The sequence below is a fragment of the Macaca fascicularis genome, chromosome 10, assembly GCF_037993035.2.
Source record: "Macaca fascicularis isolate 582-1 chromosome 10, T2T-MFA8v1.1".
In the NCBI taxonomy this organism is placed as follows: domain Eukaryota; kingdom Metazoa; phylum Chordata; class Mammalia; order Primates; family Cercopithecidae; genus Macaca; species Macaca fascicularis.
This window is the reverse complement of record NC_088384.1, coordinates 78,538,578-78,564,992: the sequence shown is the minus strand read 5'-3', so window position 1 is coordinate 78,564,992 and position 26,415 is coordinate 78,538,578. Positions and strand designations below refer to the sequence as shown.

Sequence of the window (26,415 nt, the reverse complement as noted above, 5' to 3'; positions counted from 1 at the left end):
TACCTTCTGAACCTTCTTTCCTTGATATTTGCTTAATTGGAATTTAAGTCTTTGAGTCAAATTAAGAAAACTGACATTCCTAGGTTCTGTTTCTATCACAATTTCCAGTACCAGATTTTTATTCACTCATGAAAACAAATAATGGGGGAGAAATAAAGAATTGCCTTCTGCTGATTCTCTTGAGTGGGATAAGGAATTTGGTTTTTGCACTCTGGCTTACAGATTCGTATAGTGGGAATTATTCGATCTTTCAATCATAGTATCAGAAAGTTCAATTTTAGTATGGTACTCCTACAGGTGCTTTTTTTCATTTTTCAGCCATTGTTTTGCTTAACTTATTTAACTTTGTACATACGGATGCCTTTTTAGTGCAACAGGGTAGTTCTTTGAGAATTATGTTTACATGTATACATCTCTAGCTCAGCAGCAAGTTATTATTACAGTTCCTTAAGCTGCTGTTATCATAGAGTGGACTGATGCAGTAGAGAAATTTAATCTTTACCATGTAGTACCTATTCAAATACTTGCTCACAGTTTCCTGTGTGACCTCTGGCAAGTTACATGACTTTTAATGAAGTTTTTAGTAAAGACTTCTAATAACACTTCTGATTTTTTTGCTATGTTATGGTGCTGTGAGTGTTGCCTACACTGATTGGCTGTGAAAGAGCTATTGTATATAACAGTGTCTAACCCAGGATGACCTACAGCCACTTCTAATCGCAGTGTCCATTCGGTAAATGTAGTCAATTAAAATTTGTATCTATGGGCCAGGCGAAGTGGCTCACATCTGTAATCCAGCACTTTGGGAGGCCGAGGCAGGCGGATCCCTTGAGGTCCAGAGTTCAAGACCAGCCTGGCCAACATGGTGAAACCCCATCTCTACTAAAAATACAAAAATTAGCTGGGCATGGTGGTGCATGCCTGTAATCCCAGCTACCCAGGAGGCTGAGGCAGGAGAATCACTTGAACCCGGGAGGTGGAGGTTGTAGTGAACCAAGATTGCACTACTGCACTCCAGTCTGGGTGACAGAGTGAGATTCCATCTCAAAAAAAAAAAAAAAAAAAAAAAGTTTATCTACAGCCATTAGCAAAAAAGTTTAAACATCAGTCACATACATTTGTTATTAAAGAATCTTACTTAACTCAGGCGTCCCCAACCAGCACTGGTCCATAGCCTGTTAGGAACTGGGCTGCACAGCAGGAAGTGGCAGGTGGGCAAGCAAGCAAAGCTTCACCTGTACTTGTAGCTGCTCCTCATCGCTCAAATTACCCCCTGAGCTCCACCTCCTGTCAGATCAGTAGCGGCATTCGATTCTCATAGGACTGTAAACCGTATTGTGAACTGCACATGCGAGGGATCTAGGTTGCACACTCCTTATGAAAATCTAATGCATGATGATCTGTTACTGTTTCCCATTACCCCCAAATGGGACCATCTAGTTGCAAGAAAACAAGTTCAGGGCTCCCACTGATTCTACATTATGGTGAGTTTTATAATTATTTCATTATATATTACAATGTAACAATAATAATAGAAATAAAGTACACAATAAATACAACGCACTTGAATCATACTGAAACCATCCCCCCAGTAACCTCCTCTCCCCCTGGTCCATGAAAAAATTATCTTCCATGAAACTGGTCCTTGGTGCCAGAAAGGCTGGGGACCACTGACTTAACTTGTATATAACATTTGTCTCTAGAAAATCATACGAGGTCCCTGGCAAGAGTCAGTCTATGCAGGGATCTCCAAATTCCTTAGCCCAGTGTTTAATGTCCTCATTACTGACCCTCTTCTCTATGCCTTTGCTTGGGCACTGGGGTGAGAAGGTAAGGAGTTGTGGGCTGCAGACTAGTTGGCTCCTGGCCCACTGAGTTCCCAGCACAGCCCTGTCCCTTCAGCATTGCTAAGGATGCATGGCTCACTCTTGCACCGTCTCAGAATCCCAGGCAAACTCTGCTCCTCCTGGCAGAGGGTACAGATTGGCAGCTTCTGGGCCAGATGCAGTCTGAAGATGTTCTCTGTTTGGCCTCTCAGTGACTGGAAACTGGGGGAGTTCACTTAAAAATTTAGTTTTTCCATTTTTCTCAAAACCTGGGCAGCAATAGGCTAAAAATGAACAGCAGCAACTGCCCCATTTACAGGCTGTCTCTCTCCTGCTCTGGACATGACCTCACTTTGCCCTATTGCGTTAAATCCAGTCCACTTCACTGGTTTCTATCACTTCCATTAACTGCCTATTACTCTGCAGTGTGAATAGTATCCTTAGGGATTGTGAGACATCTCCAGGTGTGACGCCTGGACTAAGTATTTCTCCAACGCCTACTTCAAAGTCCAGCACCAACCCTTGGTGACCCCTTCATCCCCAACTGCAACCAGAAAGTATTTGCCTGAATGTTTACTTAACATTTATCTGCTTTTAAAAATATCTTTGATTTTATATTTTACGTCCATTTTTGGAAGGTGGAGGCTTTGTCTCACATGCCCTTGATAAGCAGAGATGTATTTTTTCCTTTATTTGACTCAAATTGACAATTGAACTTGGTTTCCCAAGGGCGTACAGCTACATGGAGTATCTGAAAACTCAATACAAAGCTAAAAATAAACTTGTTGGATCCAGTTTGAATGCACCTCCAGCCTAACACCTCAAGACACTAATTTTAGTTGCCAAAAAAAAAAAAAAAAAAGCCACCATTATTACTTTCACAGAAGCTGGTTTTCCCTAACTTCCATTCTTTCCTCCATCAAAATTTTCTTTTTTTCTATCCTTTTTCAGAGGGCTAATTTTAGTGAACTGTCACATTGGGAAGAATCTGGTTCATTCGCCACATGGTTTTAGAAACCGACTTGGATATAACGGGGAAGGTCAGATCCCCATGAAACAGGGACATCCTCCTATCTGCTTTCTAAAGCAGCTGAGTTTGGTAACCAAGGGCACCCTCTTCAGCTGGGAGGCCAGGAAAGCGTTACCGCTGCTCTATTTAAGACAAAGAACCACCCACTCTGGGTGTATAGGCCCCAGGTAGTCAAATCTAGTTTTTCAAGGGAAGCAAGAAATCCATTGTTTCAGTATAAAATCACCTTAATTAAAAGATTTGACAACATTGGATGAGCCAAAGAAAATGCATCCATGTATCCCATTGGGACCATGAGTTTCCAGTTTGCGATGCCTTGCTGAACAAAACACACAATCCTTTCCCTTTGCATATAATTCTAGGGAGAATTTTTCTGATGGATGTAACTAAATAGTCAGAAGCAGTCATTTTTCAAAAGAAAGATTCTGCCATAGTGACCTATACAGGCTGCCCCGGTTACTTGTTTAGGCTCCTGTCTGCCCTCATTGATGTCCAGCCACTGCTACTAAGGGCTCTTCCAGCACTCAGCAGGCTGTAGTAAACAAGCAGGGATGATCTGTTGAATTAAAATAAGTTCTGCCATCACTTAATGCAGTTTTGGAAGATGCTTTAAAGATGATTTGGGGAACAGATTAAAAGCCACTGGTAACAATCAGTGTCACTATTTTTACTCTTATCTTACTTTTTATAAAAATGTTATTATAGGACAATTTTTCATCTCTAATGACATGCCAAAATGTCGCAATGTTGGGCTCCAAACGGCTTCTGGAAAAATGTATTTCCTAATGTATTTTTAAAATGTGCTACAAAGTAGAACATTGGGATAGCCTCATTGTCAGTAAAACCTGCCAGGGACTTGGAAGGCAATTCTGATAAAGAGTTACAGAGAATTTGGCACATTGAAAAGCAACATTAAAAGAGTATATGTAGGCAGTTATTTTATAAGGATCAGCATTTATTCAACAAACATTTTTAAACTGTTTACTCTGTATAAGGTATGTTGAATTAGCTGCTGGAGGGAAATGTTTCAATGCATTTATTATTATTATTCATTGGTAGTATTCCACAAGCTTAAATATTTTATTTGTTTTATGTCAACATAAATAACAAACAGAGATGCCCTCTAAAAGAAAATGATATTATTTAAGAATAGGACGTACTAAATTATGTGCATAGTCAGGGAGGGAAGGAAGACAAAGGTTTTTAAAGGATAAATGAGGAGGATTACATAATTGTTTTGAGATGATTATGCTTGGCTACAAGGATCAATAACAAGAGTGACATCAGTCCGAGGCTGGACAGGGAGTTGCTGGGCAGGTGTCCTCACAGAAGTATTTTTTGTGTAAAGTTGTTATGGCCTTTGTACAAGGTGATGGTTTTTGCAGAGTCTTTTGTGAGAGTTTTTCTTATCAGGCATTTATGAGTGAGAACCTTCTCTTTATGACATTCCCTGGCTCTTTTTGTCAGGGTTTTTTGGGTTGTTGTTGTTGTTTTAATATAAGGGACTCCATTTGGATTCTGACAACTTTCACATTATTTAACATCCACATATTTACTCTATGCCAGAAACAATTCCAAGCACTTTATAAGTATTAACTTATTTAATCATCTAAACAATCTAACAAGATAATATTATGATTCCCAGTACACACATGTCTTCATCTATAAGGATAAAGAAATTGAAGCACAGAGAGTTAAGTGAACCATCCAAAATCCCACTGTTGGTAAATTGCAGGGCCGGAATCTGAACCCAAGCAAGCTGTGCTCCAAAATGTGTGTTCTTATCCATCACATCAATTAGCTCATTCTATAAAACAACCCCAAACTTGGCGGCTTATAACATCAACTGGTTATTATTTTTCATGCATTATCTGGTCAGCTGGGCAGGTCTGCAGATCCAGACCAGACTCATAGACTCAGCTCATCTCAGCCGGGCTCACTCAAGTGTGTGTGCTCAGCTGGGGACTGGCTGGTCCAGGACATCCTTGACCAAGATGACTCAGCTCTCCTCCGGAAGAGCTGGATGAGAGACCAGGATGACTCAGACCTCTCATCCTCCATTGCTATAATAGGGCCCTGAGAAATAGTGGAAAAATTTGCGAGGGCCTTTTGTATCAAGTTTGCTACTCTGTGATGGACCAAAGCCTATCACATAGTCTAGTACAGAGTCAGTGTGGAAGGGCCCCACCAACAGGCATAGACATAGGTTGGTGTAAAACTTGGAGACTTTAATACAATTAACCTCCCATAGTCATGGCTCAACACTATGCTGTTTAAACCCTGCTTTCCAGGCAGTATCAAATTTGATATTTCCAACTCCAAAAGAATTGTGAAGATGCTGCAAAATGTAGCCTTGTCGGTTTAGGAAGGCAAGAAGAGAGTAAAAAGAAATGTGGAAAATGAAAGGATATTTATAATTTTAGGCTGATCCTGGAGAAACACCATCAGAGACTCCAAGTGAAGTGAGAACAACTCCAGCAGAAAACGGGGTGAATCACACTACATCCCTGACACCCAAGCCACCCTCCCAGGCTCTCCACAGCCAGCCAGCTCCAGGTAAGCCATCTGGAAAGAGCTGGACAACGTGAGCAAGATCCTTCAGTTCATTAGTGCGACTGAAGGAGGCGCTGTGATGTGGGTAGCTAAAGCATTAAGTGGGGAAAGATGTGTGGACTTAGGAGGTGCTCCGACAATGTGCAATTGATGAATGAAGGCCAGAAGAGATTCATATGTGCTCATCTGGCTCTACAGATAACTTATTAAACCACAACAAAAAAAACACCCAGATTTCCTGTGTCCTTTTTTAGTGATGAATTATAACCCATCTGCTGGCACGGTTTGAGAAGAGTTCTCCAAGCAGCTTATAAACAACCATGCCTTAGAAGTGCATTCTTAGGCCTGCTTCATTAATTCTGTGCCAAGGGCTCCTTTCCCTCTTTCTCCAACTTTCTTTTCAACATCCTTGAGTGTCTGCTATGTGCTGGACGCATTGCTAAAGCCTTTCATAGGGATCATTTCAATTCCCACTCCCGCCCCCCGCCATACCAGGCCCAGAGAGTAGATTCTACTATTGTCCCCATTGCGCAGATGAATAAGCTGACATTTTCAAGTGATAAAGTACTTATTGAAGGCCACAGAGCCAGGGAAGAGTGAACTTAGGCCTGACACAGTTCCCGATGATACTAACATTCTTGCTTTTAGCTCCTATATTCCAACCAAAGCCGCACTCATGTCTCATTTCTCAAAAAAAAAAAAAAAAAAAAAAAAAAATCCTTTGATTTCTATGCAGCTAACTTTGACATTTAATCTTATGCAGCTTTCTGTAACTATTCCTTGTGTGTATGTCCTGTTTACTCCAGTAAATGGGAGGCCTCCTAGGTAGACTTCAGTTTGGTGCCTCCTCTGTACATCACACAGTGCTGGAGAATAGCATGTACTTGATAATTTCTTGTTGAATTGGTTTAATAAAGTAAACAAAAGGGAACAGAATTTCCTTCTATGAAGGTGTGGAAAGGAGCTCCTTTCTTTGTCATACTAGGTCAGAGCGCCAATAGATCCAGATCTTTTATTTAGGGTGGAAGGGTATTTCTCATTGGGGAGAATGAGAAATAAAAAAAAAAAAAGGAATTATATTTAATTTGTATCAGACATGCTTGAACTGCTTTTTAAAAGGTTGCTGGCCAGGCATGGTGGCTCATGCCTGTAATTCCAGTACTTTGGAAGGTTGAGACAGGCAGATCACTTGAGGTCAGCAGTTCAAGACCAACCTGGCCAACATGGTGAAACCCCCATCTCTACTAAAAATACATAAGTTAGCCTGGCATGGTGGTGCATGCCTGTAGTTCCAGCAACTCAGGAGGCTGAAGCAGGAGAATCGCTTGAACCTAGGAGGTGGAGGTTGCAGTAAGCTGAGATTGCACCACTGCACTCTAGCCTGAGTGACAGAACGAGGCTCCATCTCAAAAAAAAAAAAAAAAAGTTGCCAAAGTCAATAATAGTGAGAAGATGACTTAATTATGAACAAGAAGTAAATTTTCAAATAAAGAGTTTTATATACCAAATACAAACATCTTGAGTGCTTCTGAAATATAAATCCATCATTTAAATGTGTGAGTAAATAGTCATGTGTTCCTGAAAGTAAAAGAGAATTTAGCATTTTCACATTTAACTTTTTTAACTTGATATTTTGGAATAATTTAACTTACGGAAAACATTTTTTAAATGGCACAGAATACATTCAAAAATAGCCTCCTCTTCCCCTAACGTTAACATCTCACGGGATCATGGGGCAATCATCAAAACCAGGAAACTAACATTGGCACGATACTCTGACCTGAACCGCACACTTTATTTGGACTAACTTGCTTTCCGCTAATGTCCTTTTACTGTTCGAGATTCCAACGCAGGATCCCACATTGTATGTTATTGTCATGGTTCTTTCGTCTCCTTTCATCTCTGGCAGTCCCGCAGTCGTTCCTGTCTTTCATAGCCTTGGTACTTTGGAAGAACTCTAGTCAGTTATTTTGTAGAACGTCCCTCAGTCTGGGTTGGTCCGATGTTTTGCCATGATTAGGTTGAGGGCATGCATTTTGACAAGAGCACCACGCAAGTGATACTCGTCCTTCTCAGTGCATCACATCACGGATATACGTTGTTGCTGGGTCTCATCACTGATGATGTGGGATCACTTGGTTAAGGTGGTTTCTCCACTGAAAGTTATTTATTTTCCCCTGTTAGATATATTGGGAGAGCTACTTTGAGACTATGCAAATATCCTGTTCTTCCTTAAACTTTTACTTACTGATTTTAACATTCACCAATGAATCTTTCCTGTAACAGTTATTACTGCCTAGTGGTCAATATTTGACTTTTATATTTTACTTTATTTTATTTTGGGAGTTCGGCTCTTGTTGCCCAGGCTGGAGTGCAGTGGTATGATCTTGGCTCACTGCAACCTCTGCCTCCTGGGTTCAAGCGATTCTCCTGCCTCAGTCTCCCGAGTAGCTGGGATTACATGCATGCACCACCACACCCGGTTAATTTTGTATTTTTAGTAGAGATGGGATTTCGCCACGTTGGTCAGGCTGGTCTCGAACTCCTGACCTCGGGTGATCCACCGGCCTTGGCCTCCCAACATTTGACTTTTAAAAGGCCACTTGTCTTTCCTGATTTTGCCAGAAGGTGGCAATAGCATTGCCTAAACTGAATTTGTTTTGCTTCCAGGTGGATGTCTTTTCTCTTTTCTCTCCTTATAAATGGGACATATAATATCACCCTTTTTTTTTTTTTTTTTTTTTTTTTTGAGACAGACTTTCACTCACTCTGTCACATAGGCTGGAGTGCAGTGGCATGATCTCAGTCCACTGCAACCTCCACCTCCTGGCTTCAAGTGATTCTCCTGCTTCAACCAACCAACTCGCTGGGATTACAACTACCTGCCACCATGCTCTGCTGATTTTTGTATATTTAGTAGAGACAGGGTTTTACCATATTGTCCAGGCTGGTCTTGAACTCCTGACTTCAAGTGATCCACCTGCCTCAGCCTCCAAAAGTGCCGGGATTACAGGAATGAGCCACTGCACCTGGCCTAATGTTACATTTAATTAGGTTTGTCTCAAAACTGCAAATAAAGACTTTTTAAGCATAATTTTTATAAAGAATTTTCTCACACAATTTGTCATTTCTCTGAAAAGAGATTTAGATTCAAGGCCCGAATATGTTTGTTTGCTTGTTTGTTTATAGGAAGAATACAATTTAAAAAGCTGAAGAGGCTATTTATTTTATCTTTTATATTACAGGTTCTGTAAAGGCACCTGCCAAAACAGAAGATCTTATTCAGAGTGTCTTAACAGGTAAATGCCACCCTTTCCCCCCATGAAATTCAGCAGCTGAGTATTACACAGTGAAAGTATTTAGAGGAGAGGAAATTTCCATTCGTATCTGAAAAATAACGTCATTAATATTTCTTCTTCTAAAACATCTACAGACATACACTTTTAGTTTAGTCTACGTGATATGATATCATCACAGAGAAGTAACCATACTTTGTAGCTAGAACCCTACTGGCATAAAAATAATGTAGTTTCACAAGATAGCTATTTCAGCATCAAAGAATAGTTTCATGCTGGAAATGTAACCTAGTGAGCAAGAATGCCTGTCTTCCCAAATTGCCAACAATAAATTATATTTTAGATATGAAGAATATCCATTTGTGAGCATAAAATGCACAGTCTTTCAGAACTGTGATACAGTTTGGAATTATTTTATATTTGGTTACTCACATAAACTAGTGGAACTAAAATTGGTATAAGCTTTGTGCAGGACAATTAGCAGTAGGTAGTGGAATGTTAAAAATGTTTATAATACTCAGCTCAATATACAACAGAAATGTACACACATGTTCATCAAAAGCAGCACCACTGGTAAGGGCCAAATCTAGAAATGACCCAATGTCCATCAGCAGTAAGGTAGGTAAATAAATTGTAATAAATTCCTAGCATAGAACAGGAGGCAGCTGCAGGAATAAATAAACTCAAGTCACACACAACCTGGATAAAACTTAAGCATAATGTTGAGGAGAAAAGCCAGACACAAAAGAGCATGTTCTGTAGGATTCCATATACACTAACTTCAAGGACAAAACTAATTCATGCTATAGAAACCTGGATTTGGATTATACTTGGTGGGAGACAGGAACCAAAAAGGAAGACTTTTGGGATGCTGGCAAACTTCTGATTTTGACCTGAGTGATGGATATTGAAGCACATTGACTGTGGAAAAATTTACAAGGCTATACATTTATGATTTATGCACTTTGATGTATGTATTTGTATTTCATCAAGAAATGCATAAAATGTGCATAGAAAAATTACTTGAGGAAAGTATTAAAAGAAAATATAGTTTGGTTTGGTTTTTGAGACGAAGTCACCCAGGCTGGAGTGCAGTGGCGCAATCTAGGCTAACGGCAACCTCCACCTCTCGGGGTCAAGCGATTCTCCTGCCTCAGCCTCCCAAATAGCTGGGATTACAAGCATGCGCCACCACGCCTGGCGAATTTTGTATTTTTAGTAGAGATGGTGATTTGCCATGTTGGCCAGGCTGGTCTCGAACTCCTGACCTCAGGTGATCCACCCGCCTCAGCCTCCCAAAGTTTTGGGATTACAGGCGTGAGCCACCACACCGCTCCCAACAAAACATGTTTTTAAAAGATTTAGTTCTAGGCTGGGCATGGTGGCTTATGCCTGTAATCCCAGTACTTGCGGAGGCCAAGGGGGTGGATCACCTGAGGTCAGGAGTTCGAGACCAGCCTGACCAACATGGAGAAACCCTATCTCTACTAAAAAATACAAAATTAGCTGCTGTGGTGGTGTGCACCTATAATCCCAGCTACTCAGGAGACTGAGGCAGGAAATTCACTTGAACCCAGGAGGCGGAGGTTGCGGTGAGCCAAGATCGCGCCATTGCACTCTAGCCTGGGCAACAAGCATGAAATTCTGTCTCAAAAAAAAAAAAAAAAGATTTAGTTTCATGGGAAACAATACCATATTAATGCATACAACAAGAGACAGAAATGTTCCTAGAACATGATTTTAATGTTATTTAAAAGAATGTAAATGAACGGACAAAAGGCAATGGTCTGTACCAATACATTAGCTGTGATTATATCTTGGTGGCTTCTTTATAAATGATATTTGTGTCTTTATATAAGTGGGCATTACCTTTATACTTAAGAGCATATTCTAAGGAACAGCCTCTCGTCTACAGACTTTTTAAAAATAATAGTTTATGTGGCTTTATTTCTAATCATAGGTAAGAACATCTAGAGCCTTATTTCCAAACTGCCTATAGCTGATATGCTGTAAACCACTTTTAGAGAAATAGAATTGCATCTGCCACCAAGAATGCAGCAATTCCTTGGGATTATAAATTCTTAATGTAATAACTTATTATGCAACCGTAATGAGTCAATTTGGGCCTGAGGGAAACCATTAAATAAATGTACCTGGTTTTCTCCATGGCCTCATTCTCAAAAGAAATTGAATGTCAGGAGAATAGACACAGTATAAGAAAAGGAAACATATTTCTATTGCTTAAAGACCTTAACATTTAATAGCATCAATTATTATTCTAGTTCCAACGTTTATTCACTAGACATCTAATTTTCTATTCAGGTCTCTTGTTACTCACAGCATATATTATTTCTGAATCAGTTGATAGTTTTAAATATTTATGGTGACATTTTTTGTTCCCAGAAGCAGGACATTCAATTCAAAGCATGGAAACGTGAACTATGACTTGATCTAGGTCCATATAAATGACAATTCACCGAAGTTAAGATACCATCAGTTGTAAAGCATTCTATGCTCATGTGTTGCTAAAAAAAGAAAAGCACTGACCCACCGTAATACCCCACCAACCATAAGATGCATCTTGATTTCAGAGATGTTACCATATTTTTTAAATGCACATTCTAGAATTGATTGAATATATCAGTAAAATACAGATTTGTTTTGTTTTGTTTTGAGACAGAGTCTCACTCTGTCACCCAGGCTGGAGTGCAACTGTGTGATCTCAGCTCATTGCAACCTCCGTCTCCTGGGTTCAAGTGATCGTCCCGAGTAGCTGGGATTACAGGCGCCTGCCACCACGCCCGGCTAATTTGTGCATTTTTATTTTTTCATGTATTTATTTATTTATTTATTTATTTAGAGACAGAGTCTCACTCTGCCGCCCAGGCTGGAGTGCAGTGGCGCGATCTTGGCTCACTGCAACCTCTGCTTCCCAGGTTCAAGCGATTCTCCTGCCTCAGCCTTTCGGAGTAGCTGGGATTATCGGCATGTGCCCCCATGCCCAGCTAATTTTTGTGTTTTTGGTAGAGATGGGAGTTTTGCCATGTTGGTCAGGCTGGTCTCGAACTCCTGACCTCAGATGATTCACCCACCTTGGCGTCCCAAATTGTTGGGATTACAGGCGTGAGCCACCGCACCTGGCCAAATTTTTGTATTTTTAGTAGAGACAGGGTTTCACCATGTTGGCCAGGCTAGTCTCGAATTCCTGTCCTCAGGTGATCCACCTGCCTGGGCCTCCCAAAGTGCTGGGAGTACAGGTATGAGTCACTGTGCCCGGCCCAGAATGTTTTAAGGTCAGGCCCTATCACTTTAAAAGTTTTCTCAGCATGGGATAAAAAAAGCAGCCAGGCATGATGACTCATGCCTGGAAATCCCAGCACTTTGGGAAGCCAAGGAGGGCGGATCACTTGAGGCTGGGAGTTTGAGACCAGGCTGGCCAACATGGCAAAACCCCATCTCTACAAAAAATAGAAACTAATTAGCCGGGCGTGTTGGTGCATGCTTGTAATCCCAGTTACCTGGGAGGCTGAGACATGAGAATCACTTGAACCCAGGAGGTGAAGGTTGCAGTGAGCTGAGGTCGTGCCACTGCACTCCAGCCTGCGCAGCAGAGCAAGACTGTCTCAAAAAAGAAAATAATAATAAAAATAATATAGTAATGTGGCCCGCTAGTAAGCCTCTGGTGACTTTGTGCAAATTATAAGAGATCTTCCCTCAGACACTTTACTGCTATATGCTTTTATGATAAATGTACAAACTTATGATGTTTATACTATAAATGGTACCTTTAGAAATGGTGCTGTAGAACCTGCACAGTTATTTTCTAAGCCTCCACAGGCACAGTGCCAGAAACTGGGTTAAATACTTTCTGTGAGTTCTTTTATTTCATCATCTTAACAACCCTGTAAAGTTATAGAAGTATTATAATCCTTCTAGCAATGCTGTTGGTGCCCTGCCCAGATTCCTTGTACAGCTGGTGCACCCGTCTCCTGGCTGGTGGTGAGAGTTGGCTGCTAACAGCTCATAACTTGTCCTTCTCTGCAAAATTGCCCTCAACCAAAAGGAAGCCCCCTCTCCAGATGGTTATGCCTCCATGCACTGAATGTCCCAAACATGCAAGAACCTCACCTTCTTGCCTCAAGATGAAACCAGCTCAGTGGTACAACTCACACTCCAGCACTCCCCCATGGGATCAGGCAGAGACCAGACTCCATCCTTCTGAGACCACACCCTTGCTCAGCTCCTTCCCCAGCCCCATCTGTTTCCCTGGCTCCCCTACTCTGAGAGTCCCTCAGTAAAGTGTGTGCACCTGAATCCCCATCTCGCATTCTGCTTCTAGGGAACCCAAACTAAAAATATATATATTCAAATGAAGCAATCGGGTTTCTGAGAAGTTTAATAACATAGTCTCAAAGTTAGCAAGTGATAGAGTCAGACTGGAACCCAGATAGAGCTGACATCAAGCGTCGCTCTTAAACTCCAGCTGAGCAAGATCAAACGTTTCCTCCTAAGAAGGTGGCCACTCCTCTTTCCATCTGGACGTTGAGCCCTCCCATTCCCTTAGCTTTCATATTCATTTGTTGCAGAAGTGGAAGCACAGACCATCGAAGAGCTAAAGCAACAGAAATCGTTTGTGAAACTTCAAAAGAAGCACTACAAAGAAATGAAAGACCTGGTTAAGAGACACCACAAGAAAACCACTGACCTTATCAAAGAACACACTACGAAGTATAATGAAATTCAGAATGACTACTTGAGAAGGAGAGCAGCTTTGGAAAAGTCCGCCAAAAAGGACAGTAAGAAAAAGTAAGTTCAATGAATAATTTTAGTTTGTTTCATAGCATGAAGAGTCGTTAACATGGATTTTTAATGTTTTATATCATGTTTTTGGACCTGGACCACGGCAAGAAGGCCACCTAACCTCCTCCGTTCTCCACAGCTTTTGAGGTACCTTAGCCCAAATTTGCTTGTGGATTGAATTTTTTTATTTGACCAAATTCTGAGAATAAAAATGCAGGAAGTCCTCCCGTGAGTCTAGCCGGTGATCCCAATTCCAATTAACTAATTACCTGTATTACAGCTGCCATGAGTAGAGATTTTTGCCTTGGGTACCTAGAACCTATTTGGAGAGGCAGCTGTTTTTTTCTTTTGGAGACAGAGTCTTGCCCTGCCACCCAGACTGGAGTGCAGTGACATCATCTCGGCTCACTGCAACTTCTGCCTCCAGAGTTTAAGTGATTCTTGTGCCTCAGCCTTCCAAGAAGCTGGGATTACGCCACCACACCTGGCTAATTTTTGTATTTTTAGTAGAGATGGGGTTTCACCAGGTGGCCCAGCTGGTCTTGAACTCCTGGCCTCAAATGATCTGCCTACCTCAGCCTCCCAAAGTGCTGGGATTACAGACATGAGCCACCGCACCCGGCCACAACTGGTCTTATAGAAAAGAGAAGCTGACTATCCTTTGCTACCCTGTCTGAAATGTATAATGCCTTACACAGGTGACTCTTATGTTTGGGCCTGGGTTCCCACAGCCCCATGTACCCAAACCTTGATGATGAGAAGCATCTCTCACACATTCACTCAATTAATATTTATTGAGTGCCTACCGTGCCCTGGGGACACAGCAATAAACATGACCTACCCAATCATCTCAAATAGCTAACGTGGTAATGTGGGCAACGTAAACAATAAACAACAAACACACAGCATCATCTCGGGCTATGATGAGTACTATCAAGGAAATAAATAAACAGGACCATGGGATAGAGAATGACTAGAGATGGGTGATCCCTTCTGACATGTTGATCTGCAATAAGGTGGCACAGAAAGAATAAGGCCTGGTCAGCTATGCAAAGAACTAGGGAGACTTATTCCAGGCTGAGGAAACAGCAAGTGCAAAGGCCCTCAGGCAGGAGAAACAATGAGCTTGTTCCAGGAACAGTAAAGCTGGCAAAGTGGGTGAAACATAGTAAACCATGACAGGAGTGAAACAGGATGAGATCAGAGAAACAGGAAGGAATCCCACTGCTAGGTTCTTTAGAGCTGGAGCAAGCGACAGTTCAAAATGTATTGAATGTGCAATAAGATGCTACTGAAGAAAGAAATTGATATGGTGAAATTTGAGAGTCTCGGAGAAATGAATCTAGTTGCTGTGTGGAAGACCCTTGAGCTGTGCATCTCAAATGGATATGAGTCACCGGGATCTTGTTGGGTGCAGGTTCTGACTCCATGTCTGAACTGAGGCCTGAGCAGCACCAGGTGATGCTGATTCTGCAGTTCCATAGACAACACTCTGAATAGTGAGGATCAAGGGCTCAGAGTGAAAGTGGGAGACCAGTTAGGAAACTTTTTCATGAGTCCAGCTGAGTAACGATGGTGGTTTGGTCTAGGATGAAGGTGGTAGACATGGAGAGAAGGGGATGAATTCTTGATTTGTTTTTTAAAAAAGTGTAAGGTATGGGGTCAGAGGCCTGAAGAGAGTAGCCTGCTTGTATGTCTCTGCAATTCCCAGGTGTCCTTTAGAGAATGAAACTCATGCTGTTACCCACACCAAATATGTTCATGATACTCCATTATCTAGACTAGATCAGTGCATCTCAAATTTCAGTGTGCATATTTGCTAAACACAGACCCTTGGGCCTGACCCTAGAGTTTCTGCCTCAGGGGCCTCCTTCCATAGGGACTGAGCTTCTGAGCTCCAACGAGCTCCTAAGGTTTGCTGATGCTGTTGGTCCACAGACTTTCCACTGATGGGCCCTGGTCTATAATCGTTCAGGAGCATCCTAGAATTTGAAGGGTGGCTGAAAGGCCTTCTTTGGTCTAATCCCTGCCTCCCTTCCCAGCTGCCATCTCCAAGCACTTCACACAAAAACCTGTACCTTCTGCTTAGTTCCCACCATGATGACATAGAGCAGTTGGGATTCTCTGGGCTCAGGGCCCTTCTTTAATTGCAAGACTCTTGTGTGAACAATGCAGGTTCACTCCAACAGAGACCTGCTTCCAAATGTGAGGATGCCGTGTGGATTTCAGAGTGTCACGTGCTCTCAGAACCCCACATGTGGACTGCTCATCATAGCTTATCACGGGACTTTGTGGACACAGGGTCTGGTGGACCATAGGGGGTTTCCTCTCTTATACCCTGTCAAGGACTGTTCTCAGTCCTGGAATAGCATTTCATAGAGTGTCAACGAAGTGCTGGGCATATGTGTCATATCAGTTTCCTAGGGTTGCTGTAAAAAGTACAGCAAACTGGATGGCTTAAAACAATAAAAATGTATTTTCTCACAGTTTTGGAGGCTAGGAATTCAAAAATCAAGGTGTCGGCTGGGCATGGTGGCTCATGACTGTAATCCCAGCAATTTGGGAGACCAAGGTGGGAAGATCACTTGAGGCCAGGAGTTTGAGACCAGCCTGGGCAACATGGTGAAACCCTGTCTCTACTAAAAATACAAAACTTAGCCAGGCATGGTGGCGCACACCTGTAATCCCAGCTACTCAGCAGACTGAGATAGGAGGATTGCTTGAACCAGGAGATGGAGGTTGCAGTGAGCCGAGATGGTGCCACTGCACTCCAGCCTGGACAACAGAGAAGGACTCTGTCTCAAGACAAGACAAAAGAAAACAAAGCAAAACAAAACAAAGCAAAAAAACAAAATCAAGGTGTCAGTGGACTATGCGATCTCTGAAAAGTCTAGGGGAGGAATCTTTTTTGTTTGTTTGTTTGTTCTAACTTCTGGTGGTTGCTGGCAATCTTTGGCATTCCTTAGCTGACAGATACATCACTCCAGTCTGTACCTCCATTATCACATGAATTCTCCCTGCGTAGGTGTGTCTTGGTGCAAATTTCCCTCTTCTAATGACAGACACCAGGCATTAGATTCAGGTCCACCCTAATCCACTATGACCTCATTCTACTACATTTGCAACAACCTCTTTCCAAATTAGATCACAGACTGAGAGGTTCTGGGCAGAACCTGAAGTTTACAGGGATGTTATTTAACCCAGTACATGTGCTAACCACTTCTATGTACTATTCCATATATTGCCCACAGCAGCACTATGAAGTAGGTACAGGCATCACCCACATTGGATAAGAGAGGACCTAAAACTCAGCAAGGCCAAGTAACCTGGCCAGGGGCACATGCAACACAAAGGCTGTAGTGACAGTGAGGTCATGGCATGTTGCCCCCTGAGATACTGCTTGTGTCCGATGACATAGCAGATCTGGAATCTGCGTCTCTGTAGACCAGTGACTGCTTCTGGTCCCTATACTTATAATCTTCTATCTCTACACAACAGAACAAACAGATGCATGAAATAACTATGTCCAAATAAATTCCCTCATTAACCATCCCAAATGTTATGAGATTTCTCTTCTAAATTTAGATTCCTGAAATTTCTTTGAACATCTTTTGCAGGTATATAGTATGAACTTCTTGACAATAAATAATGTTTCACAGCATGAAGTTCCTTAATCAACAGTGTTAATTTTTACATAAAAATGTTTTCTTCAAAGTTGAATAATTAGGGAAATGGAAGTAAATGCAGTGACTTTACATTTTGTTATCTTTTTAGGGCACAGACAGTTCTTGTCTTCCTCAGGGCTTATTTAGCTGTCAAGAATAGTTTTAATTTCAGTTATTAAGCACTAACAGCATTGTGTAAGACATTGTTCTTAAGTCTTTTTAAACATCAACTCATAACATTTTAAAAATAAAATTTTAAAATAATATTTATGTTTAAAATAAAATGTTATTTGTGGTTTTAATAAAGGTGTATCATTTAGAAGATTTATAACTTTCAAAAGCAAAAGAATCCCTTAGTTCCATTTATATATATATATATATATATATATATAGCATTTTAATAAATTGTAGCATCAAGAGAAGTTTAAAAAAGCCTTTTAAGTTGAAATTATTACTCCACTTAATTTTCTATACTATAGTATATAAATTACTCTTATCAGATAGCCCATTTTTCATAGGTTGGCTAACCAATGGACAATGTATTACCAAAGATAATCCAATGATCTTCACAACTCTAGGAAATTTTATGTAGAATTAGTTCTACATTTACTCAAAACTTTTTTGGAATCATTGTCATCAGCTTTCTCAGTAAAGATTATCTCAAAAGCTTGACTGATAATAATTGCCACTGAGAAATATAATTTCATTCTTTGACTGAAAACTTTATAAATTACCCTGAAACTATGTAAGCATGTAAGTGACCTGTCAATAAGCGAAGTATAAGACAAACTATTACATCCTTCCTTTACTGAATAATCTTCTCTTGATGCCAAGTCATAGAGATAAGATGCATTTTTTAGATTTATATTGTGACATATGATTTAACACATGCTTAAATTGAAAGCACTATCAAAACCTAATACTTGGGCTTTAAAAAGTAATAAAATCATCATTTCTTAAGGGCCACCTAGGTGATATTTGTCACTTGTTCAAGGAGGAAGCTGAAAGCTAACGGTATTACCATTTACCTGTAGTTACACAGCCAGTTCAAGCAAAGCTTGGCCTAAAACTTCTCCTGAGTTTCTACTTTAGTCATATGTACTATGAACCACGAAAATCTGAGACAGTTAATTTAGCAAGTTTATTTAGTAAGTTCATTTTTACACGGTTCAGGACGTGTGCCTGTGACACAGCCTCAGGATGTCCAGACGACATGTACCCAAGGTGGTCAGAGCAGTTTGGTTTTATACATTCTAGGGAGACATGAGACATCACTCAACCTATGCAAGATGAACACTGGTTCTGTCTGGAAAGGCGGGACAACTCAAAGCAAAGGCAGGAAGACGGAAGACAGAAGCTAGGAGGGGATTTCCAGGTCGTAGGTAGATAAGAGACAAATGGTTGCATTCTTTTGAAGTTTCCGATTAGCCTCTTCGAAGGAGACAATCAGATATGCATTTATCTCAGTGAGCAGAGGAGTGACTTTGAGTAGAATGGGAGGCAGTTTGGCCCTAAGCCATTCCCAGCTTGACTTTTCCCTTTAGCTTAGTGATTTGGGGCCACAAGATTTATTTTCCTTTCACTGTACGTATTTGTTTATTCATTTTTGTATATACTTATAAGTCATATCCTGCAAACTTCCAGTAGAATATTGAAGTAACATCATAGAAGATTTGTATGTAAAAATCCCATGAAAATAGAAAGAGAAACCGCACACAGGCATAGACTGAGCTTTGGACAAATTATCTAGACCTGCTGCCCAATATGGGAGCCACTAGCTATAGGTGGCTCTCGAGTCCTTGAAATGTTGCTTGTGAGATATGTTATAACTATAAAATACACACCAGATATCTAAGACTTCACTTTTTTAAAAAAGAATGTAAAATATCTAAAATATATCTGTTGATTTTATTTTAATTGCACGCTGAAATGATATTTTGGGCATATTAAGTTAAATAAAATATATTATTAAAATTAATTTCATTCATTCCTTTTTGCTTTTTGAAGTGACTACTAAAAGTTTGAAATTACGTCTCTGAAGGGAATCACATATGTAGTACTCATTCTGTTTCTACCAGACGGCACCAACCATTTAATGTTATCTCTGTCCTTGAACACTGAATTCAGTTCTTAGCTTCTGAGAAAAGGAATATGGGTTTGATAATTCTCCTTACCTGATTAAAGGAAACTTGCTGACTCTTCCAAGAGAGACAAGAATTTTCCTAGTATTAAATTGCCACAGACTTAATTTCATGGATCTTATACAAGCAGCAGAGGGGATAATGCCTTCAACTTTGTTTTTATAGAAGATGCAGAGATGTTGTTCACTTGTTTTTTTTTTTTTTGTATTGTCCCTCAAAACAAAACAAAACCAAAAAATCCCTTAGTACATAGTATCTAAAGATACGTCATAAGGAGCTTTTCTTCAAGTGGCAAAGCCAGTGGGTCTGATTATATCTATCTGTCTTCCATCTCTCTTGATATGCAATAAAATCCTGAAAACACCTCAGATAAATGAATGGATGGACATTACATCCATTGAAGTTATTTCCTTCCTTCCTTCCTTCCTTCCTTCCTTCCTTCCTTCCTTCCTTTCTTCCTTCCTTCCTTCCTTCCGTCCTTCCTTCCGTCCTTCCTTCCTACTGGGCCTTGCTCTTTTGCTCAGGCTAGAGTGCCGTGGCACGATCACAGCTTACTGCAGTCTCGACCTCCTAGGCTCAATCAATCATCCTGCCACAGTCTCCAGGGTAGCTGGAACTATAGTCGCATGCCACTAGGCCTGGCTAATTTTTTTTTTTTTTTAGAGATGGGGTCTTACTACGCAGGCTGACATTGAACTGCTGGGTTCAAGTGATCTGCCCACCTCGGTCCCCAAAAGTGCTGGGATTGCAGGCACGAGCCACCACCACACCCGACCTGTTCCTAATACTGTATCTCTCTTTCCCTGTTTGCTACAGATTATAATACAGAGTACAAAATGGGAATGAATCACACCAATTTCTTTAATATTCATCATCTCAAGTGATCTTTCTACATAATGTGAAGAACAGGTTACTCGAAAATAGTTTGGGTCCAGACATGGCACGCAGTCATGCTGTGGTGCTCTTAAGAGCACAGGTGTTGCCCGTCTGCCCCTGTAATCTTTGGCCTTGGGCAAGTTGCACTACTGCGCCTCCATGTTGTGTCCTTGACCGATTATCTCACACAGCCCGGTTTCCTCAAATGTAAGCTGGAGATGGGTATACTGACTTACTTGGATATGAGTGTACCTAGCACATGGGGGGATGGTCAGCAATGAGGGCTGCCTCTGCTGGGGTGGTTGGAACTGATTAAAGAAATGCCTTTATGCCCTGGCTACAATGACTTCCTGCTATATAAGATAATTCAGGCTGGGCATGGTGGCTCACGCCTGTAATCCCAGCACTTTGGGAAGCTGAAGCAGGAGGATCACCTGAGGTCGGGATTTCGAGACCAACCTGACCGACATGGAGAAACCCTGTCTCTACTAAAAATACAAAAATTAGCCGGGGGTGGTGGCGCATGCCTGTAATCCCAGCTACTCGGGAGTCTGAGGCAGAAGAATCACTTGAACCAGGAAGGTGAACGTTGCAGTGAACTGAGATCATGCCATTGCACTCTAGCCTGGCTAAAACAAAAAAAAGAAGAAAGCAAGAAAGAAAAGAAAAAAGATAATTCAATGTTACCTGTGTCATGCCAAGAGGAAAGGTCCCCTCAACACTGCAGTGAGGAGCCTTATAGAATGTCCGTCCTCATTTGGCATTGCACATGAAAATGCAAAAGGAAACTTGAGAGAATTCTGCATTCCTTATTTGACAAAATCTGATTCTAACACCAGCTTCAGCCAACTCCCTTCTCCATGTGATGCCACTGATACTTGCCCAATTCAAAGAAAAAGCAACCAGAATTAGTAACAGCTGATTCTAAGAAACTTTACCTGGCTCATCGGACCACAAGTGAAAAATATGGAGGCAGAGTCTGATGTGTTGGATGTCTTAGGTGGTGGTTTAGTCTTTCTGGAAGGGGTTCCATATAAATGAAAAGAGCATACCTACTCTTTGGACCCTGTTCCGAATACTCTTTCTTTCCATTGTTTCCTACAGGTAATACTACCGAGTACAAAAGCGGAAGGAATCACACCATAAGTTAATGATAATTACTTTATTTTGACATTCATCCTAACCTTCTTAATATCTGTATGATTCTCTAAGAACAATGCAGAGAAAGTCATGCTGCTCAGAGGAAGCATTCAAAATATTTTAGAATGAACTAACCCATCTCTTTCCCCTTGTAAGTTTGTGTGGAAACTGCCATTTGGGTAAACATATCAGTGAAGTTGGTGAAGCCTCCAAAGAGCCTTATTTTCATAGTGTGTCTTTGCTATTAAAAAATCTTGTTAAGAGGCCAGGCACGGTGGCTCACGTCTGTAATCCCAGCACTCTGGGAGGCTGAGATGGGCAGGTCACTTGAGGTCAAGGGTTTGAGATCATGCTAGCCAACATGGTGAAACCTCATCTCTACTAAAATACAAAATTAGCCAGGCATGGTGGCACATACCTATAGTTCCAGCTACTCAGGAGGCTGAGGCAGGAGAATCACTCAAACGTGGGAGGTGGAGGTTGCAGTGAGCTGAGATCATGCCACTGCACTCCAGCTTGGGCAGCAGAGCAAGACTCGGTCTCAACAACAACAATAATAAATTTGTTAAGAAACAGAACTCAGATGGCAGCCAGGGGGGTTATCCACACAAGGCATCTACACGTGCTCTCCATTTATAATCATCACCCCTGATGCTAAACAGGGCACATCTTCAGCTTCTCTAACAAAGTCTACTCAATGCAGTGTCCACTGAAGTTTTCATATGGGAAAGGTAACTGGGAATGCCGTTACACTTGTCACATTTTAAAATAATAAAAAAGATTAAAACCTGAAAATTTTTTATTAGATACTGTTTTTCCCAAAGGGAGATTATTATTCTCACCACTGCCATGCCCAGGGCCCCCAGCCTCTTTGCTTTTCTTTCTGCCCCTGCCTCTTTCTATAGCACCGTGAATTCCATTCAGTCTCTGGGATTGGAGACACTGTTGCTAAGCTTGTCCTTGGGGTCTCACCCTCTACCCCAAGTGGCTTATGAAAATACATATTTCCAAACAGAGAACTTTCTCTAGGAGGAACTCTGGTGAATAACCTTCCCTCCACCTTGTTATGGGCTTCCTGTTTTGTGAGTCAAGCTCTGTGTCTTTGCAGATCGGAACCCAGCAGCCCTGATCATGGTTCATCAACGATTGAGCAAGACCTCGCTGCCCTGGATGCTGAAATGACCCAAAAATTGATAGACTTGAAGGACAAACAACAGCAGCAGCTGCTTAATCTTCGGCAAGAACAGTATTATAGTGAAAAATACCAGAAGCGAGAACATATTAAACTGGTAAGCCTGGGAAACACGATTTATGTTTGTGCAACTGGAACTCTCTTTCTTATAGAAAACTTTGGATACTTTTGGATAACTAAAAGGAAACAAGGGCGGGTGTGACTGGCATTGGCACCAACTTGAGATTGTTTAATTGACACGGTGTCCATCACACGACTATTTTTATAAGGCCCACTGTCTTAGCATCTTTACCAAGCTTCTCTGTCTTCTGCCAGTAAGGCTATATTTTATCATTTTTATTTTCACTAACTTATGTTGAGTTTGTAATTGCTTTTGGGAATCTTTGAAATCTTACAGGAAATAGAAAACACTTACCTTTGTTTAAGAAATTAAGAACGTGTTGCAAACAAATTTTCCTACTTTTTTTTGGTAGCACTGGGCTTTGCCAGCATTTTAAAAAAATTATACAGTCCACTCTTCTATATTTAGAAAAGGCAGTACCTAAATGGCCAACACAGAATGTTAGCTACCCAATTCCTAAGGCTCCCTGTGAAAGGAAATGCCATCCTCACCATTAATAATCAGTTTTATCTTCCAAAATGTTTTCTCATGAATTGAGACATTCTCTCCATTTTTGTTGATTCCTTGTGTCCTTGTAGGGACACAATAAATATTTGGTGACAGATAGATTAAATAAAATATCCTCAAAAACAAGCGTATGCCAAAACCAAAGAAATTAGTAAGCTTGATAGAAATTAAGGTAGTGTATCCAGAAGAAATGGGTTTTAAGAGATATGTGTATAAATTGTCCATTTCTTTGCTGAGGGTCTGTGCATCTAAGAGAATTCTGAGTTGCTTCAGCTTGTAAGGTTGGAAGCCTATAGATGATTTAGGCATCACTGTATGATAGGTGATTCAATGTAATTCTGTTGTTCTAGTACTGGTTCCCCAGTGACTGTATGCAATGAGTAGATCAAAATTGCATGAATTGCTTATTGAAAATGAAATTCTAACTAGGCCAGTTATTCTCAACTTGAGCATGCATCAGAATCACCTGGAGAGCTTGTTAAAAGAGATGTTTAGGGCCTACCTTAAATTTTCAACCGATCTCTTTTAGGGCTGGTGTTTTCATATTTCTGGTCCCAGGACCAGACTTCAAGAACTACTGCCTAATACCTACATGTGAGACTCAGGATTTGCTTTTTAACAAGCCCCACATGATTTCAAGGGGTTGCCTTATTTGTGAACTACTGAAGTAGGATCAAAGCAGTGAAAGAATGTCTGGGCAGGGGTTGGATCGGGCATAAGGAGGGATTGCCTTGACAGACCTGAGAAAGTCAAATTAAATTTTAACAGGCAATAATGGCTTTGAGACCTGGCTACAACCACTGCCATCTGACTTTCTCCAGCAACTTATCCCCAGTACTCCAGAACATAATAAAAATTAAAATAGTGGCTGGCTGTGTATTAAACACTCACCATGGGGCTGTCTTCTGTGCTGAGTCATTTACAGGAAACGTCCTATTTAATTCTCACAATAAACATTAGAGTTTGGTACTATTGTCAGTCCCATTTTGCAGATAAAAAATGTATGTAGCAAACTTTAGTGACATTTCCAAGGTTCCACAACTAGAAGATGGTGCCATTGGGATTTGAACCTTGGTCTTCAAGTTCTAGAGCCCCTGGTTTATAACCATTGTGTAGATGCCTCTGCTACAGGTTTCAAGCCAATATCATCAAAATGAAGGAGTTTCTCTGGTATCCTGCTCACACAGAGAACACACAGCAAACTTCTTCGTTATGATACCTGGAATGCCATGCCTGTCTCTCTTTAATCAGCTTTATTTCCCATATCACACAATTCACTCGTTTTAAAGTTCAATGGCTTTTGTATATTCATAGATACATACAACCACCACCAGAATCAATTTTAGAGCATTTTCATCACCTTAAAAAGAAATCCTAATAAATTAGGCATTCATCTATTCATTCATTCCTTGAACAAATGCTTATTAAACACCTGCTTGTTAAGTATTTTTAAACAGTAGTAAATAAAAATAACAATCTTAAGCTTTATGGAGCTTATATTGTAGAAGGAAGAGTCAGACCATAAACAAAATAAGTTGGTAAAATATGTAGTATGTTAGTTAGTAATAAGGGCTTAGGAGAAAAACAATATCAGAAATGGGGGAATAGGGAGGGGCGGTTTGGGGAAGGATGATGAGTATGCTTGGCAATTTTAAATAGGGTAGGCATGGAAAGGTTTACACAGAAGGCAACATCTGACTTAAGAGGTGAAGAACTGACAACAGCCAACACAGGGAGGAGGATTCCTCCAGGCAGAAGGATTGACGTGCAAAAACTCTGGGCTGGAAATGGGCCTGAGTGTTGGGGGAACAGCAGGGTGGCTCTGCCTGAAGAGGATTATAGGGCATCAGGTCAGAGAGATGGGACTTTTGGGGTGTGAGACAGATCTTTTTGGGTCTTTAGGCCTCTGTGTTTTCACTAGGAGTGAGGTGGGAGCTGTTGGAAGCCTTTGAGCAGAGGACTGATGTGATCTGAAGAAACTTCCACAAGAACCACTCTGGGGCTGTGCTTCCCAGTACATTATGGGAAGTGGCCTCCTAGGAAAGAGCCATCCCAAAGTTCAGGCCAACAGCAGTCCAAGGGGTTAAGAAGTCCTGGGGTCTCCAGCAGATGACTCAAGTTTACTAACAGGGTGAATGTTGCTTGGAAGTCTGGACATCCTAGCTGGGTGCGGTGGCTCACAGCTGTAATCCCAGCACTTTGGGATGCCAAGGCAGGTGGATCACCTGAGTTCAAGAGTTCAAGACCAGCCTGGAAAACATAGTGAAACTCTGTCTCTACTAAAAATATGAAAATTTGCCGGGCATAGTAGTGGGTGCCTGTAATCCCAGCTACTCCAAAGGCTGAGGTACGAGAATTGCTTGAACCCAGGAGGCAGAGGTTGCAGTGAGCCGAGATCATGCCATTACACTCCAGCCTGGGTGACAGAGCAAGACTCCATCTCAAAACAATAATAATAAATAAATAAAGAAGTCTGGACACCCCAATATTAGTCCATTTTCATGCTTCTGATAAATACATACCTGAGACTGGGCAATTTACAAAAGAAGGAGATTTAATTGGACTTAGACTTCAACGTGGCTGGGGAAGCCTCACAATCATGGCAGAAGACAAGTCACGTCTTACATGGATAGGAGCAGGCAAATAAAGAGAGCTTATGCAGGGAAATTTCTTTTTAAAACCATCAGATCTCATGAGACTCACCATCATGAGAACAGCATGGGAAAGACTTGCCCCCATGATTCAATTACCTCCCACAAAGTCCTGCCCACAACACATGGGAATTCAAGATGAGATTTCGGTGGGGACACAGCCAAACCATATCACCAACTATAATCATCTGGAGTTTCCTCAGGGCCCCAACCCCTGGGCAAGACCATTCCCCAAGGAAAGACACATGACAATTCAGAAGAGAGGTGGCAGAGTGAGAGGGAAGCCTGATACCCACGGGAGATTCCTGAAAGAGGAGTTCAGAGTACAGATGAAAACAGAAGCCAAAGCATCCCAAGAAACCCTCTTGGGGAGATTTGAGCTGCAGAAATAGGGTGCTAAAGTCACGAGAAAGTCATGCAAAACCTAAACATCCCAGGAACAATGCCTGAGCATGAGGCATCATATGGAATCCCACTGATGAGGGTGTGGAAAGCAGCTCAGGAGCTTTTCTACTGGAAGAGAAGGTTGGTTGGGAATTGGGGAAAACCAGCTGAGCTTGTAGGTGGGAAAATTGCACTTGAGGAGCTAGAGAGGTGGTAGAAATCCTACTAGAGGT

General features: G+C 41.3%; 1 protein-coding gene across 3 annotated transcripts in view; it reads left to right on the top strand.

Annotated features, from left to right (window-relative positions):
* The window catches only part of PLCB1 (phospholipase C beta 1), a 744,009-nt gene that overhangs the window by 609,658 nt on the left and 107,936 nt on the right, over nucleotides 1-26,415 (top strand). For all 3 annotated transcript variants that reach the window (XM_005568372.4, XM_005568373.4, XM_065521765.2), the window contains exons 24-27: nucleotides 5,280-5,412; nucleotides 8,655-8,708; nucleotides 13,292-13,511; nucleotides 22,436-22,616. In XM_005568372.4, coding sequence (XP_005568429.1) covers nucleotides 5,280-5,412; nucleotides 8,655-8,708; nucleotides 13,292-13,511; nucleotides 22,436-22,616 — 588 coding nt within the window. The remainder of the gene's footprint in view (nucleotides 1-5,279; nucleotides 5,413-8,654; nucleotides 8,709-13,291; nucleotides 13,512-22,435; nucleotides 22,617-26,415) is intronic.